Below are 15,968 nucleotides of genomic sequence, written 5' to 3' on the forward strand. Positions count from 1 at the left end.
AACTGTGTCCAATGACTGATGCATGAATCATGTTGTAGGAACAGGATCCTAGGAAAAAGGGGCTTTCCTGGAGCCAGACAGAATATCCATTTCTCCCAGGTGGGAGTTGGAGGCAGTGGGGTGTGGGGGACCCCTTTCTTGGGGGAACCACCAGCAGACCTCAAGGCTGGGTTGTTCTTCCTTGGCACACTCCCTGACATGAGCGGTGACAGGGCAAATGTTGCAGGTCCTCTTGTCTGAACCACTTTGTCACTCAATTACTCTTTCAACAAACATTCAGAGGGGCAGCTCTGGGTCAAGTGCTACCCTAGATACCAGTGATGCGACAATTATTAGGGCATGGTAGGTGACCTTGGACTCTCCAGGTGGCTCAGTGGTAAAGAATCCACCTGTAAATGCAGGAGACATGGGTTCGATCCCTGGGTAGGGATGATGTTCTGGAGAAGGAAATGGCAACCCACTTCAGTATTCTTTCCTAGAAAACCCCTAGAGGAGCCTGGCGGTCACAAAGAGTGACCTCTTTGGGGTCACAAAGAGTCAGACCCAGTAACCTCAAGGAAACTGGGGTTGCTCAGGAGGAGAATCTTCTGAAGTGTTCCTGAGGCTCTCTCCTCTCTTCATGACAAAGAGGAAATCATCTGAGTAATCAAGAGAGTTTCAGAACTCAGAAGAAATCAGACACCACCACACTCCTCTCCGCCACCAAACATGGAATCAGCAGACTGTGAAAGAATTCTCAGGTTTGTGTGGGGGGAACATGTACTTTAAGGAGTAGATTTTAATAGAAAATAGATTTGTGTTATGCTAGTTGGAAATAGGTTGGTGCGTTGAAATTTCAAGAGACTGATCATATATATAGCTCAGGTACTTTTAGTTGTTATATAATCAAATGACTCTCTCCCCTTCCCACCCCCACCTCCGGAAGGAATATTAAGACAGAACAAAACTCCAAATCTTTGCAAGCTCCTGCCTCATTCAGGAAAAGTCAAAAGTCTCCAGTGGCCCATGGGCCCTGTACTGTCTGCCTTTGCCTCCCACTTGAAGGCAATGGTACCCCACTCCAGTACTCTTGCTTGGAAAATCCCGTGGACAGAGGAGTCTGGTGGGCTTCAGTCCATGGGGTTGGTTGCAAAGAGTCAGACTTGACTGAGCGACTTCCCTTTCACTTTTCACTTTCTACTTTCATGCGTTGGAGAAGGAAATGGCAACCCACTCCAGTGTTCTTGCCTGGAGAATCCCAGGAACGGGGGAGCCTGGTGGGCTGCCATCTATGGGGTCACACAGAGTCGGACATGACTGAAGTGACTTAGCAGCAGCAGCAGCACCCCTCATTTACTCTGGTCCAGCCTCATTGGGCTCCCAGCTGTTCCTTAAAAAAAAAATTATTTGGCTGTGCAGGATCTTAGTTGCAGCATGTGGGATCTTTTGTTGTTGTTATCGTGGTATGTGGGATCTAATTCCCTCACCAGGGATGGAACCCAGACCCCCTGCATTAGAAGTCCCCTGGCTGTTCCTTAAACTCAGGCTCCTGCTTCAGCGCCTTGCACAGGCTGTTTCCTCTGCCTGAAAAGTCCTTCCCTCAGTATTCACGTGGCTCTCCTCTTATTTCCTTCAACTCTTTGTTCAAATGTTGCCTTCAGGGTGAGGCATTCACTGACCGTGTCACTTAAAACTGCACCCAACACCCATGGACAGAGGAGCCTAGTGGGCTGCAGTCCATGGGGTCACAAAGAGTCGGACACAACTGAGAACTAAGCACACAGCACAACACTCTCTACCTACTTGTTACATATTTCTCCATCACTCTCTGCCGCTGCTGCTGCTACTCAGTCATGTCCAGCTCTTCGCGACCCCATGGATAGCCCACTAGGCTCCTCTGTCCATGGGATGCCCCAGGCAAGAATACTGGAGTATGTTGCCATTTCCTCCTAGAGGGGATCTTCCTGAGCCAGTGATCGAACCCCGGTCTCCCACACTGCAGGCAGATTCTTTACTGTCTGAGCCACCAGGGAAGCCCTCTTTACCACTAGCACCACCATTTATTTTTGGTTTTATTCTTTCTCACCCCACATGACTGTCAGCTCTGCAAAGGCAGGAATTTTTGCCAGTTTTGTCTAATACTGTCTCCTCAGCATCAGGAGCAGTACTGAACAGGGACTTCCCTAAGTGGTCCAGTGGTTGGGAATCCACCTCCCATTTCAGGGGGTGCAGGTTCAATCCCCAGTCGGGGTAATAAGGTCCCACATGCCTCAGGGTGTGGCCAAAAATAAAAAAAAATAATAAAAAAAGAACAGGACTGGACACACTGGAGGCATTCAATAAATGTTTATTGAATGGATAATGCTTATTATATATCAGGCATTATACTATGTTTTTCAATAATTAACAGCTAATGAGAATAACCAATATTTAAGGAGACCTGGGGCAAATTTTTCCCGAAGTTCCTTAGTATTTCTTTCTTTCTTTTTTTTTTTAGTTTTTATTTTATTTTTAAACTTTACATAATTGTATTAGTTTTGCCAAATATAAAAATGAATGAGTATTTCTTTCCTCATGTTAATTCACAATTGTCCTGTGCTGGGCCTGTGTCAAATTCTCAGGGGTTAGCTTTCTGAGTTGTGGCTCTGGGGTTGTGAGAAGGTAGGAGTGGCTATGCTTAGTCTTGTTTCACATAAGAGGAAACGGTGGCTGAGAGGTTTCTCATTTGTCCAGGGGAATGCAGTGAGCAGAACTTGAACTCAGCACGGTCACTGTTCAGAAGCCAAGTTCTTTGTTTAAATATTTATTTGTCTGCACCTGGTCTTGTCACATATGGGATCTAGTTCCCTGACCAGGGATGGAACCCAGGCCCCCTCAGTTGGGAGTTCAGAGTCTTAGCCACTGGACTACCAGGAAGTCTCGGGAAACCAAGTTCTTAATGCCATGTTCTTTTGCCTCCCCAGTGCCCTACCTTGCCCAGTTTTCACAATACCTCTATGAAGTCTGTAACTTCAGTCCCCCGGTTTTCAAAGGTGGCCACTGAGACTCACAGAAGCGAAGTCACTTGCCTGAGAACACACAGCAGCTGAGTGACAGAGCTGGGACTCAAACCCAGGCTGCTCAGTCCTAGGGCCTGTTGTTCCACTGCTGATGTCAAGTGAGCAGGCTGTGACCAAACAGCATGGGAGTGAGCCTGCTTTTTCTTTTTGGCTGCATTGCATGGCTTGTGGGATTTTAGTTCCGACCAGGTATTGAACCCAGGTCCTTGGCAGTGAGAGCACAGAGCCCAAACCACTGGACCAGCAGAGAATTTCCGGAGTGAGCCTTAAGTGGGGTGAAGGCCAGGGTGGAGTTGTGGGTCTCAGGGGCTTGCCTGGGGGCTTGGTTCCTGGAGCTTAGCCAGGAACACAGACCCGAAAGACTGTGGACACAACTCAGAGGTTTCTTTGGAGTGGGCTGAGGGACGTTTTCACATTACGGTACAGTAACTGACACACAGCACTTGTTCTGTGTCAGGCTCTGCTGTGTGCTTCTATGTGTCTATACCTGAAAATCCTCACGACCGTAGAAGTACAATTTTTGTGCTTATTCTACAGTTGAAAAAACTGAGGCACAGATTAGTCAAGTCGCTCGTTCAAGGTCACACAGCTACAAAGTGGTTGAGATTCAAACCTGGAAGCAGGAGCAATGATAGAGGAGAGATAGGAGCCACCAAACATGAAACTAGATCTTCACATCCACCTGCACGTGTCTGGTAGAATCAACATATGGAAAAACAGAAGAGAAGAAGCTATTTCCATATGTGAGAAGAAAAAAAGGGGGCGGGCAGAGCATACAGTATGTACCACTTGTGTAAAAAAAGAAAAATGTCTTCATGCAACATTGCAGAAGGAAAGGCACAGGAGAAAACTGGGAAAATTTTCCTGGCGGTGGACCCAAAAGCAGCATGGGAAGGAGAATTTTTAACTCTATATGCCCTTACAAATTCAGTACTGTGATTACATAGCCAAAAATCGAAACTGAAAATTTAGAAATTATGTTTATGCTTATATAAGCAGATTGTCTCTAGGAGGCTGCACAAAAAAACATTTTTAAAAGAGGAGAAAAAAAAATTTCTAATGCCATGGCTTGTCTACAGTGGTCCTGAGGAAACTACTCACCACAGGCTGAACATGAATTTTTGTTTTCTACTGTTTGAATCAGGGAAAAATGCAGCGCTCCTGGTGTGATGGATAAAGATACTGTGCTTAGTTGCTCAGTTGTGTCCAACTCTTTGCGACCCCATGAGGTGGGTGCAAAACAGAGGCAGCTCCCCTCACACTGTTGTGGAAGGAGCAAACTCTGAAATGTGGTCAGATAGGCATCGTGGGAAAATAAATTCGTTAGAGGGGAGCTAAGGGAGCGAGGGGAGAAGCCAGCTTGCGGACAAACCAAACACGTGACACACATGTGCAGCAAGGTTGTGTCGGCAAAGGCTGTGCATCCGAGGGACAGGCTGCTGTTTACTAGGGTCCTTGTCATTTTCCTGAAGAGTGACACTGTCCCATCCACCACCACAGGAAGGTTATTTCTCCAACTTACCAGGATTGCGTGTGACACACTGAAGCTTTGTGCTCATCTGTGTCCACAGCCCTTGGATAAGAAGCCCATACAGACCAGCTATGTTAATGAGGGAGGCTAGGGCAGGCGGATGGCGGCTCAAGGAGGTCTGTGACCCCACTTGAGGCCAGGGCCAATTCTGCAGTAAATATCATTCCTCATCCTGGAAGTGGTGATAGGGTCCCTTTTGGCTCTAATACTCCAGGGGTCACCTCCGAACGAGGATGGCCTCTCTGGGCTTGAAGCAGCTACTCCTCTGAGACCCATGGCTTAGGTTTGGGTGAAAAGCCGTCTAAGATCTGTGCTGTCCAATAGTCACTGCTTCAGGGGTGGGTGCTGAGCACTTGAAATGTGCCTGTAGCTACTAAGCAACTTGTGTTCTGTTGAATCTTAAAGAATTTGTTTTAAAAAGAACATTTCCATCCCTGAAAAAGGTTCTCTGGGACAGCACTGGACTTAGATTGCTTCCAGTGGTTAAACTGTTTCAGTGGGAAGGGAAAGCCCTCCAAGGTTATGTTAAATATGGTTATTTAAGTTTCTACACCCAGATTATCTTGTAGCAAAATAGCAATGCGGTTTTTGGCCTGTGTAATTACTTACCTTATAATAAAACCAGTTCCTTCAAAAAAAGTTACAAAGTAAAAGCAGTTTCAGTGGCCTGTAAATAAAGGGAGGGCAGGAAATAGGTCCTAACCAGGGTGGGGTGGCCCTGGGCTGGAATCCTAATCTGGTTTGGCCAGGGCCTGCCTGACACCAGCTTGTTCTAGCAAGAAAGCAGGGGTTGGGGGGTGGGTGGAGATTAAGAGAGAAGGGCACACACATCTCCTTGGCCCTAGCAACCAGATCTCACAAGACTGGGAAGGGATCTGTTTAACTTTGGCCCCAACCTTCACCAAAAAACAAGCTCTGAATCCACTGGGCTCTTCCGATGCCCAGATCCAGTCCGGCGGGTTTCTCTTGTTCACCCCACATTTAGCTCAGGAGGGCAACTTCTCTTTCCATTGCAGAGGACTCCTACCTCCTGCCTGCCCCTCCCTCCCACCCACCCTGGCTGCCTCTGGAGGGCTGCCCCGACCCCACCCCATCCCGTCAGCAGAACCCTCAAACAGAGTCGCAGGACCGCTCCCCTGAGGTTTAGCATCAGTCTTTAATGCTGTCACGCTGCACATTGACAAGTCACACGCTTTGGTCTTGTGTTGGCAGTGGCAACTTACAATGAGTCTAAAAGTCTGAGCACCAGACTGACCTGCAAGGAACAAACACTTGTTCCAACACCCCCCCCCACCCCCCACCCCCAGGTTCTTTCTCAGTTCCATCATGGCCCTATACAGAGAGCAGCAGCTGCTGTGGACCGGTTTCGTCTGACTGCACACCAACTTTACACAGAATTATAAAAACATATTTACAGACGTTCCACAGTGCTCCTGTAATCAGAAGCAAAGACCCTTTTATCAAAAGGGATTATAGCTAGGCCTGTGCAAAATTCAAAAGGATCAGATCCTTTTGAGAGAGTCCAGAGTCCATTGAACAAAAAAAATGACCTGGGTCATGGGGAAATCCCAGGTGTGCCAAAAGATTGCCTCACAGCAAAGGAAGGTGAAAATCTCTGTATGGGAGCCCAGGGTCAGGACTCCAGCCAAGGTCCCCGACCCTCGAGGGAGAGGCAGTTGCACAAGTTACTCAGTGAAGGCCGGCTCCCTTGGTCCAGCTGGAACAAGGGAGGTATTGCTTGTGGGAGCTGGCCAGGCAGTTCAGCAACCAGAGTTGAGATTCTCAATTTGAGATGGCAAAAGAGAAGACGGGGTTTCTTAGGGGAAGGGCAAGATGGGGGAGACAAATACAGAATAAAACACAGACTGATCATACAATAGAAACTGAGGAGTGTACAGGGTCTGGTAACCATGAAGGCAGGTCCACACCACAGGACGTCTACAAGCGGAGGGACTACAACACGGGGATCAAGTCCAACTGTGGGTCTGCGGTCTGCCTCTCCCCCTGGGCAGGGCCTGGAGAGGGAGGAGGCGGGTGCTGCCCACCCAGGAGGGCTGCAAGGACCCAGTGGGGCAGACTGCACTGCCTTTGCCTGCTGTCCCCACCACCTGCCGCCCTACCGCTCGAAAAACAACTTTAGTCTAGTGCACGACTTTGAAAGATTGTAATATATTCTCTGGAAAACATTCAGCAGTATGAAAGCCCTCCCTGGGCCCTCCCGCCCTCTCGCGGGTCCAAGTTGGTGGAATGGTCCGGAAATCCTTGAGCTCTGGAAAGGTCCCTGGTCAGTCCTTGGGGAACACGGGTTGACTATATCGGAAGAACCTGCTCAAGAACGGTTCTTGACGTCTGGGGAATCCTTTCGGGGAAGATCACTTCAAACTCAATAATGAGGTCCCCGCGTTTCTCGGGTGTTTTGGGGAGAGGAAGGCCTTCTCCAGGAACTTTTCGCCGCATGCCAGGCCTGATGACATCTTTGAACACAACGGGTATGGTCCTGCCGTCCAGAGTGGGGACATTCACTGTACAGCCACACAGAGCCTTGGAAAGCAAAGGGACAGTATTAGAAAGAGTAGCTTAGGAAGCTCACATCTTGCCCAGAGGCTGCTGACTGGAGGGTAAGTGCCATCAGGCCGCTGCAGCTAAGACCCCGCCTTAAGATCTACCCAGGTCACCAGCACAGAAGCTCCGGAAAAACAGAGCCCTGGACGGTCTTGTTGCCATTGCACTGTCCAAGCCTGGCCGCACCAAGTGCCCAGAAACATCGGTCAAGCAAACACTGAACGGCATCACAAAACAGCTTCTCCCTCCCCAGACGCTGCCCTGCCTAGTGCCTTACCTCCCGAAGGCTGATCCTGGCTGGATAAATGACATCAGAGCCATCTCTCTTAAAGATATTGTGTGGCTTGTCCTTTAAAACAAAGACAATATCGGCTGGAATGTTGTTGGAAGTCTGGTCTCCTTCCTTGGGGAAGGTGATTTTGGTCCCTTCTTTCCACCCCCGCTTCACTTCGATGGTCAAGATTTTGTCTTCATTGCGAATGCTCTTTCCGTCAGGGTTCAGCCGCTTATGAGAGATTTTCATCTTCTTGGTACAGCCGCTGTAGATCTCTTCAAGTGAGACCCTAAGGTCATGGGTGACGGGGGGATCTTGTTTCTTTCGGGTGGGCTCTTGGGCAGGGCGGGAGCGGCCAAAGTTCATGTTGGTGAAGCTACCCATGCCCATGGGGAAGCCAGAGAACGGGTCATCGATGTCCATGCCTTCCTCCCCGTTGCGCTGCCCAAAAAAGTTGTCAAAGGGATTTCGGCCACCGAAGAACTCAGCAAACATGGCATGAGGGTCTCCATGGAATGTGTAGCTGAAGGAGGTACCGTTAGTACCGCCGCTGCTCCCGCCGCTGGGGCCACTGCCCTTCAGGCCTGAAAAGCAAAAGCAGAAGAAATCAGATGGCGGGCTGGGAACTTAACTCTCCAGGAACTTTCCTTCAAGGAAAAAAACTTAGGAGCCATTGGGGGAGGAATTTTTTTTAGCCTGTCAGGGAAGAACAAGGAAGAACTCCAAGCTTTTACCTCCCACTTGCAGCAGCAGAAACAGAACCCCCACCCGCTTATGGCAGGTAGTCCACTGTGGCAAGACAGCGGTGAAGGGTTCAAGCTTTGAGACGGGCATCTCTTGGGGCCACCCAGGTCCTCACATCTGAGGAACTCATTCCCCTTGCACTGTTACAATGAGTACGAAAAACTCACTAAGAGATCCAATGAAAAAATGCTTAACCCCCGATCAGTTTTCACTAAATGCTTCCTCTTAAATCCCCTAGGGCTAGAGACGTATGGGAGAGTAAAAGGAACGTGAAACTGCAAAATGCAGCCTTTCAAATTCTCGCACCCTGGCACTAACTGCCCCCATTCTCATATAATAAGCCGCTTCTTCCTGAGGACCAAGCCCAGCAACCTGCCTGAGTCATCAATGGGAGACAGGACAAGAAAGCTTCTTTCTTTTACCCTGAAGAGGGCTGGCCCCACTGTTCCCTGCACTTTGACGGCCGACTAGGTAAGCACTTTACAAGGATTACCTCACTCCACCCTCGGAGAGGCGCGGAAGGTCGCTCGGCGCTAATTGGCACCTCATTTGCAGGCTCACTACTCGCAGCCTGTGCCCAGGGTTCAGCTAGAGGCCCTGCCCTGAACCCCGGGGTGGCAGAGCCCCCCACCTCGCCCAGGTGAGCCCAGGCCCGCAACGCTAGCAGCCAAGCTAGGCCTCCGAATCCTCTCCTTCCGCACCCGCACCCCCGGACCGATCGCGGACGTGGGTGGAGGCGAGCGCCCAGGGAGGGGCAGCCCCAGACATACTAGAAGCTTCTGAACGAGCAGCGCGGCCAGGGCCCCTCCTCCCATCGGGCGGCCGCCAATCCGAGGGCGGAGGCCCGTGTGGCCAGAGGACCGGGGCTGCTTCAACCCCTGCGTCCGAAGCGCCCCCCGGAGATGCTGCAGCGAGGCCGCCCTGCCTCGGTTTCTCCGCCTGTCAAACGGCGAGGGCGCGCCCCTGGCTGCGCGCGCACACGCACCTTCCTCCCCGTAGCGGTCGAAGATCTCGCGCTTGCGCGGGTCGCTGAGCACGTCGTAGGCCTCGGCGATCTCCTTGAACTTCTCCTCAGCGCCGGGCTCCTTGTTCTTGTCCGGGTGGTAACGCAGCGCCTGACGGCGGTAGGCCCTCTTGATCTCCTCGTCCGACGCACCGCGGGCCAAGCCCAGCGTCTGGTAATAGTCCTTTCCCATTGCCCCCGCCTGCGGCCCGCCACCCAGCTGTCGCCGTCCCCCGGCTCCGCCACCGCCCCGTCCCGGACTCTATATACCCGTCCGGCGGAAGCTTCCAGAGCCCGCCAGCCCCCTCCAGAACCTTCGGCCCCGCCCCCCACGCGGCTTTGGCCAATCCCCGTCGTCCAGGCTGCGACGCGCGACATCCGGGGCGGGGTCGTGCCGCCAACGGCCGCCTGCGCGCGGCCCCGCCCCCTCTCGCTCCGTCCTGGGCAACGCTTCTCAGCGGCGCGCGCCCCGGGCGACGGAGGCCCCGCCCACCCTCAGCGGGCACCAATAGCGACCATGTTTTATTGCTTCCTGCATCCAGGCCGGCCTTGCGGCCCGCCTCCTGTTTGGGTCAATAGGTTACGACGCGCTACTCCAGGAAGGGGCGGGTCTGGGGAAGACACCGCCCCTTCACAGTTCAGTTCAGCCGCTCATTCGTGTCCCATTCTGTGCGACCTCACTGCGCGCCAGGCTTCCCTATCCATCACCAACTCCCGAAGCTTGCTCTAACTCATGTCCCATCGAGTGGTTGATGCCATCCAACCATCTCATTCTCCGTTGTCCCCTTCTCCTCCTGCCTTCAATCGTTCCCAGCATCAGGGTCTTTTCCAGTGGTCAGTTCTTCGCATCAGGTGGCCAAAGTATTGGAGCCTCAGCTTCAGCATCAGTCCTTCCAATGAATATTCAGGACCAATTTTCTTTAGGATTGACTGGTTTGATCTTCTTGCAGTCCAAGGGACTCTCGAGTTTTCTCCAACACGACAGTTCAAAAGCATCAGTTCTTCCGTGCTCAACTTCTTTATGGTCCAACTCTCACATCCATACATGACTACTGGAAAAACCGTAGTTTTGACTAGATGCACGTTTGTGGGCAAAGTAATGTGTCTGCTTTTTAATGTGCTGTCTAGGTAGGTAATAGCTTTTCTTCCAAGGAGCAAGCATCTTTTAATTTCATGGCTGCAGTCACCATTTGTAGTGATTTTTAGAGCCCAAGAAAATAGTCTCTCACTGTTTCCATTGTTTCCCCATCTATTAGCCCCTTCACTAGCAGATGCAAATATGCCTGCCCCTATCTCACCGGGCCAGGAATGAGTTCTTGCCAGATGTCTCCAGGAGTTGCCTAATTTTCCCCAGCCCCAGACACCCGCTTCCTTCTGGAAATAAAAATAGTCACCCGCCCTGTTCTACCAGCTGTGTGTGTATGCTCAGTCATATCCAACTCTTTGCGAGCAGAATGAAGGTGGGAGCTCCAGTACTATCTGCGTCCTCAGTCATAAAGGACCCTGCAAAGTGAGGTGAGCACCGGGAGCCAAAATTCACCTCCCTGCAGAGGTCTTCTCAGTCCAGCCCTTCAAGCCTCTCACTTTACCGTTTTCTCAAGAACACCTGCCACTGAAATCTGAAATTGTTCCTTGGTTTTCATGTTAAATGTCTCCCCCACTCCTAGCCTGGAATCACCATAAGGTCAGGGACTGGGTCCTGTCACTGCTGAGTCTCCAGTGCCAGGAAGTGTCTGGAACCAAAGCTTCATAAATATTCCTGGCTGTTTTTATTTTTATTTATTTTTTTTCAAATGTATGGTTAGTGTTTTATCCTTTGAAGAATGGTTCTGAAACCTCACACTAAGTCAGGTTGAAAGGAAAAGTTTAAAATAGTTTTATAAGGTATAACATCGGAGAAGGCAATGGCACCCCACTCCAGTACTCTTGCTTGGAAAATCCCATGGACGGAGGAGCCTGTTAGGCTGCAATCCATGGGGTCGCTAAGAGTCGAACACGACTGAGCGACTTCACTTTCACTTTTCACTTTCATGCATTGAAGAAGGAAATGGCAACCCACTCCAGTGATCTTGCCTGGAGAGTACCAGGGACGGGGGAGCCTGGTGGGCTGCCGTCTATGGGGTCGTACAGAGTCAGACACGACTGAAGTGACTTAGCATAGCAAGTACTGACTGTTCACTCTACAAAATCTTGATCATAGAGCTTATGATACAACTAGTTTGCAGTAGCACCCAGGTTTTCCACATAGTCATTATTTCTCTCTTGTTTGCATAGACTTATCATTGGCTGCTTTCTGCTTTTCTTGCATGATCTCAGAGTCCCGCTGCTTCCTCTGAGAGGTAGTCAGGCTATCCTCTTTTCTTTTTCCCTTACTAATTTCCTGGGATTTCTTCATGTTTTTCTGGCGGGCAAGTTCTCGTTGATTTCCACCTGCCCGACCTTTCAGGCCAGGCCAGACTCAACTGCCCCTCTCCATCCATGGACTAAAACGTCCTGGCTGTTTTTAATGCACTTGGTTCTTTACCCCCGCCCCACTATGTTCATGATGTGGGGGAGACATGGGTATGCAATACACCTCTCAGGGCCTCAGTATCTTCATCTCTGGGCAACATGATCCCTTTTGGCTCCTATAGTCTGGGGTGTCTGTGGTCAAGGACAGGGCTGACGTGGAAAGGAGGCTCAGAAAGAGGTACCACCTGAGAAGGGAAGAGGGGAGTAGGTGGTGGCGGCCTACAGTGGGGAAAGGTTCTTGGAAGAACTGCTTGGGAAGTCTGGGCGGTGTGACACTGGTGCTGGAGCCACATAGTCACGTTTCAGTCTTGGTTCTAGCACTTTCTGGCTGTGTGATCTTGGGCTGGTTACTGAGCCTTCCAGGGCCTTTATCTTCCTCATCTGTACAATGGGGGTAGTAGTTGTACCAGCCTCATAGGGATTTGAAGTTGGCATTGAATCAACATTTGTAAAGTGCCCGGGACAGACCTAGCTTAGAGGAAGTTCTGTCAAAGGGGTGACTAACCATCCAGTTGAATGGTGGGCTGCTGAGGATCCCCCTTCCTGGCAGGACACAGCAAAACATTTCTGGTAACCACTGTCCTTATGCAAACTGGAACTCTTGAGAAAGATGCCATGGCCTTCCGGCCATCCCTGGCCACTCCCTGACCCCAGTGTAACCGTGTCAGGAAGGGATTCCCTGGTAGCTCAGTTGGTAAAGAATCTGCCTGCAGTGCAGGAGAACCGGGTTCGATCCTTGGGTCAGGAAGATCTCCTGGAGAAGGGAATGGCAACCCACTCCAGTACTCTTGCCTGGAAAATCCTATGGACAGAGGATCCTGGTGGGCTACAGTCCATGGGGTCAAAAAGAGTCAGACAGAACTTAGCGACTAAACCACCACCATCAAAGGACTCTGGACTAAGCCACACACACCAGCCAACCTGGGAGGATGAGTCTAGGCTGGATACCCAGGGGCACAGCACTGCAGGGGTCCTGAACCAATCATGGAGGGGAGGGAGTTTGATTTTTTTTTTTTTATAAAGTTACATAGATAGTGGGGGAGTCATCATGGGGGAAAAAACCCAGAGCTTGTGGATTTCTTCACACTTATAAATTTAAGGGTTACAGATGTGGGGACTTCCTTGGCAGTCCAGTGGTTAGGATTCTGCTTCTAATGCAGGGGGGATGGGTTCAGTACTTGGTCAGGGAACTAAGATCCCACATGCTGTGTGGCAAAAAAAAAAAAAAAAAAAGGGAGTTACAGATGTGGGGACTTTTCTGGTGGTCCAGTGGTTAAGGCTCCCTGCTTCCGCTGCAGGGGGCGTGGGTTTGATCCCTAGTCGGGGAACTAAGATTCCACATGCCACTAATAAACCCACCCTAAAAAAAAAAGTCAACAGATGTGGAGGCCTCTAAAGGTCTTCACATAGCTCGAGTGGACCAAAAACATCATGCAAGGGGTGTCCTTGTGTTTGGGGGCAACCTTAGGGCTGGGAAATCTCTCTTCCTTGAGTAAGCCTGGATCATACTCATAAGTTTTAATTGTTTAACCCCCACCCCCGCCAAAAAAAACCAAAAGAGCCCAAACTCAACTTCTCTTATTATGTTCTTTGACCTGAACACATACTCACTGGGCACTGTTTTGTTTTTTCCAGCCAGGCTGAGTGGCTTGTGGAATCTTAGTTCCCTGACCAGGGATTGTGCCTGAGCAATGGAAGTGCAGAGTCCTAGCCAATGGACTTCCAGGGAATTCCGTCACCAGGCACGTTGGAATGTTACTGGAAAAGTGACTTTCACAGAAACTTGGCAGAGGTTTGAGCTATCAACTCAGAGAAGAGGAGACGATGTGATGGGTAGCTGTATGCATAGACTTGGCTAGGCAATAGTACCCAGTTATTCAATTAAACACTAATCTAACTGCTGCTGTGAAGGTGTTTTGCAGATGTGGTTAGGTTAACATCTATAATCAGTTGGGTTTAAGTACAGGAGATGACCCTTGCTTTTGTGGGTAGACCTCATTCAGTCACTTGAAAGGCTTTAAAAGCAAACACTGAAAGACCTTAGAAGCAAATATGGAGGTCTGCCTGAGAATGAAGCATTAGTTCCTGGCCAAGACCTGCTGGTCTGCCCTACAGATTTCACACTTGTCTTGCCAGCCCTCACAACTGTGAGAGCCAATGCCTGAAACAAGTCTCTTAATACACAGACGCATTCACAAACACATATATCCTATTGCTTCTGTTTCATTGGTAGAACTAAGAACTAAGAATATAAGAACTAAGCAGGTCAGTCTGGAGTCAGTCAGCCTTAGTTGAAAACCTGGACCTGCTTTTTTCTTATTTACTGCCCATGTGCTCTTGCACAACTTGTTCTCTGTAATTGCTAAGTATGTCTTCCATAAAATTGGGATAAGAGTAGATCTTACCTCCCAAGGTTGCTATGTGAATTTGAGAGGGCCCAGGCAATAAACCTTATAATAATAGCTAACATTGACAAGGTCGTACTCTGTGTCAAGTCGGTTCCAGACACTCAATGTGTATGAACTCATTTAATCCTGACAATAATCCTGTGAGGGGCTTCACTGGTAGTCCAGTGGTTAAGAATCTGCTTGCCAGTGCAGGGAATATGGGTTCCATCCCTGGTCCGGGAAGATCTCACGTGCCGTGGGGCAACTAAGCCCGAGAGCCATAACTACTGAAGCCTTTGTGCCTAAAGCCCGTGCTCTGCAACAAGAGAAGCCACCACAATGAGAAGCCAAAGCTCTGCAACTAGAGACAGCCCGAGTGCAGCAATGAAGACCCAGCACAGCCAAAAAGAACTTCATTTAAAAAAATAATCCTATGAGGTTGACCTCATTTTACAGGTAGGGAAACCAAGGCTCTGAGAGGTTATGTGACTTGCCTGAGGTCACTTAGTGAATAAAATGCTGAGGTGTAAACTGTTTAGCATATTGAGTGTTTATGGTAAGCTTGTGTAAGATGTGATTCAGATGATGATAAAGCCTTAATTTTTTTTTTTAAAAAAAGCATCACCACTCTTTTCAACCCTTCCTCTCTTCATCAAAAAGAACTTCAAAAGCATTACAGTCATCTAAGCTAACAATCTGCCCTGGTGGAATGCCCATGTGAAATAAAAACCTATGTTCACATAAAAACCAGTGAGCAAATACTTATCAAGGCTTTATTTGTCATTACCAACAGCCGTTAAAACCTGAATGTCCTTCCATGGGTGAAATGTAAACAAACTGAATACTATTCAGTCATAAAAAAGGATTGAGCTACTGACATAGGAAGCAATGCAGAGGAACCTCAAATGCATTATGTTAAGAAGCCAGTTTCAAAAGTCTGTGCACTGTGTGATTCCATTTTAAGGTACTTCTGGGAAAGGTAAAAGTATTGATGCAGAAACTGATCAGTGGTTGCCAGGGGCTGGGATCTTTGACAAAGGGAGACAGGGGAATCTGGGGGGATGATGGAAATGTTCCATATCTTGACTGCGATGGTGGTTACATGTCTGTATTTATTCAGAACTGTACAGCAGAAAAGGTGATTTTTACTGAATGTCAACTATATCTCAATAAAAAGAAAGAAAATCCATCCCATGAATTTAAAAATTCAAAAGGCAGAAAGGTTGGGAAACTTCTCTCCGGGGCTCCTGACACAGGGGAAAGTTGCAAATCAGCCCTGGCTTGTCTGCTGTAGGCTCTACCTTCCCTCACACAGCTCTGAACCAGTTTGATCACAAACCCCAAAACAAGCCAAGCCAGGTTCCTGGAAGAATCAAGATCCTATCTTACTTGCACCTGGGAAATAGAAAAAGAGCTTGTCTCGGTGCTCTGTGATGACTTAGAGGGCTGGGATGGGAGTTGCGGGGAAGGCTCAAGAGGGAGGAGATATATGTATACTTTAGCTGATTCACATTGTTGTACAGTAGAAACCTGCACAACATTGTAAAGCAATTACTCTGGAATTAAAAAAAAGAAAAAGAATTTGTGAGACTGACACAACCAAACACACCAGATCTTCCAGGTCCAAACGATCACGGGTTCGCCTGAATCTGAGATCTAAGGAGGCCCTGCTCACTCTTCAACAGTGCCACAGCATAAGAGCTTTCTGGAATTCCCCCTTTGGAAACTGCTTTAAGGGGCCTGTTACATTTGGCTCAGCAAATACCAAATGTATTTACTTGTCACCATTAGGAATCAGCCAGTGTGCTGGGGAAACTAGCTGTCCCTATCAACAGGTACAGACAGAGCCATGGTATGGTGTCATGAATGGCTTGAACAAAGTGGTCAGGCTTTGTTCCGAGGATGAATTCTGTTCGTG

General features: G+C 49.3%; 2 protein-coding genes across 2 annotated transcripts; both read right to left on the reverse strand.

Moving 5' to 3' along the window:
- Positions 1–5,706: 5,706 nt before the first annotated feature.
- Positions 5,707–9,408, reverse strand: DNAJB1 (DnaJ heat shock protein family (Hsp40) member B1). The gene is made up of 3 exons (XM_006066549.4): positions 9,135–9,408; positions 7,409–7,989; positions 5,707–7,110 (listed from the first exon to the last, which is right to left on the reverse strand). The coding sequence occupies exons 1-3, from the start codon at positions 9,343–9,345 to the stop codon at positions 6,880–6,882; spliced, it is 1,023 nt and encodes a 340-aa protein (XP_006066611.1). The 5' UTR covers positions 9,346–9,408; the 3' UTR covers positions 5,707–6,879.
- A 1,798-nt stretch (positions 9,409–11,206) lies between these two features.
- On the reverse strand, positions 11,207–11,764 carry LOC102402518 (small EDRK-rich factor 1-like). Its single transcript, XM_044948733.2, has 2 exons — positions 11,728–11,764; positions 11,207–11,609 (listed from the first exon to the last, which is right to left on the reverse strand). The coding sequence occupies exons 1-2, from the start codon at positions 11,762–11,764 to the stop codon at positions 11,404–11,406; spliced, it is 243 nt and encodes an 80-aa protein (XP_044804668.1). The 3' UTR covers positions 11,207–11,403.
- Positions 11,765–15,968: the final 4,204 nt, after the last annotated feature.

This window comes from Bubalus bubalis, chromosome 9 (assembly GCF_019923935.1).
Source record: "Bubalus bubalis isolate 160015118507 breed Murrah chromosome 9, NDDB_SH_1, whole genome shotgun sequence".
Taxonomy (NCBI): Eukaryota; Metazoa; Chordata; class Mammalia; order Artiodactyla; family Bovidae; genus Bubalus; species Bubalus bubalis.

What these genes read in the sequence shown, in the direction of transcription:
- DNAJB1 (XM_006066549.4), bottom strand. Translation starts at nt 9,345, where the DNA reads ATGGGAAAGGACTATTACCAGACGCTGGGCTTGGCCCGCGGTGCGTCG. An exon ending in CGACCGCTACGGGGAGGAAG is followed by an intron (nt 7,990 to 9,134) that starts GTGCGTGTGCGC and finishes TTTGCTTTTCAG; the next exon opens with GCCTGAAGGGCAGTGGCCCC. An exon ending in CCAGGATCAGCCTTCGGGAG is followed by an intron (nt 7,111 to 7,408) that starts GTAAGGCACTAG and finishes TTGCTTTCCAAG; the next exon opens with GCTCTGTGTGGCTGTACAGT.
- LOC102402518 (XM_044948733.2), bottom strand. Translation starts at nt 11,764, where the DNA reads ATGTTGCCCAGAGATGAAGATACTGAGGCCCTGAGAG. An exon ending in AGATACTGAGGCCCTGAGAG is followed by an intron (nt 11,610 to 11,727) that starts GTGTATTGCATA and finishes GGGGCAGTTGAG; the next exon opens with TCTGGCCTGGCCTGAAAGGT.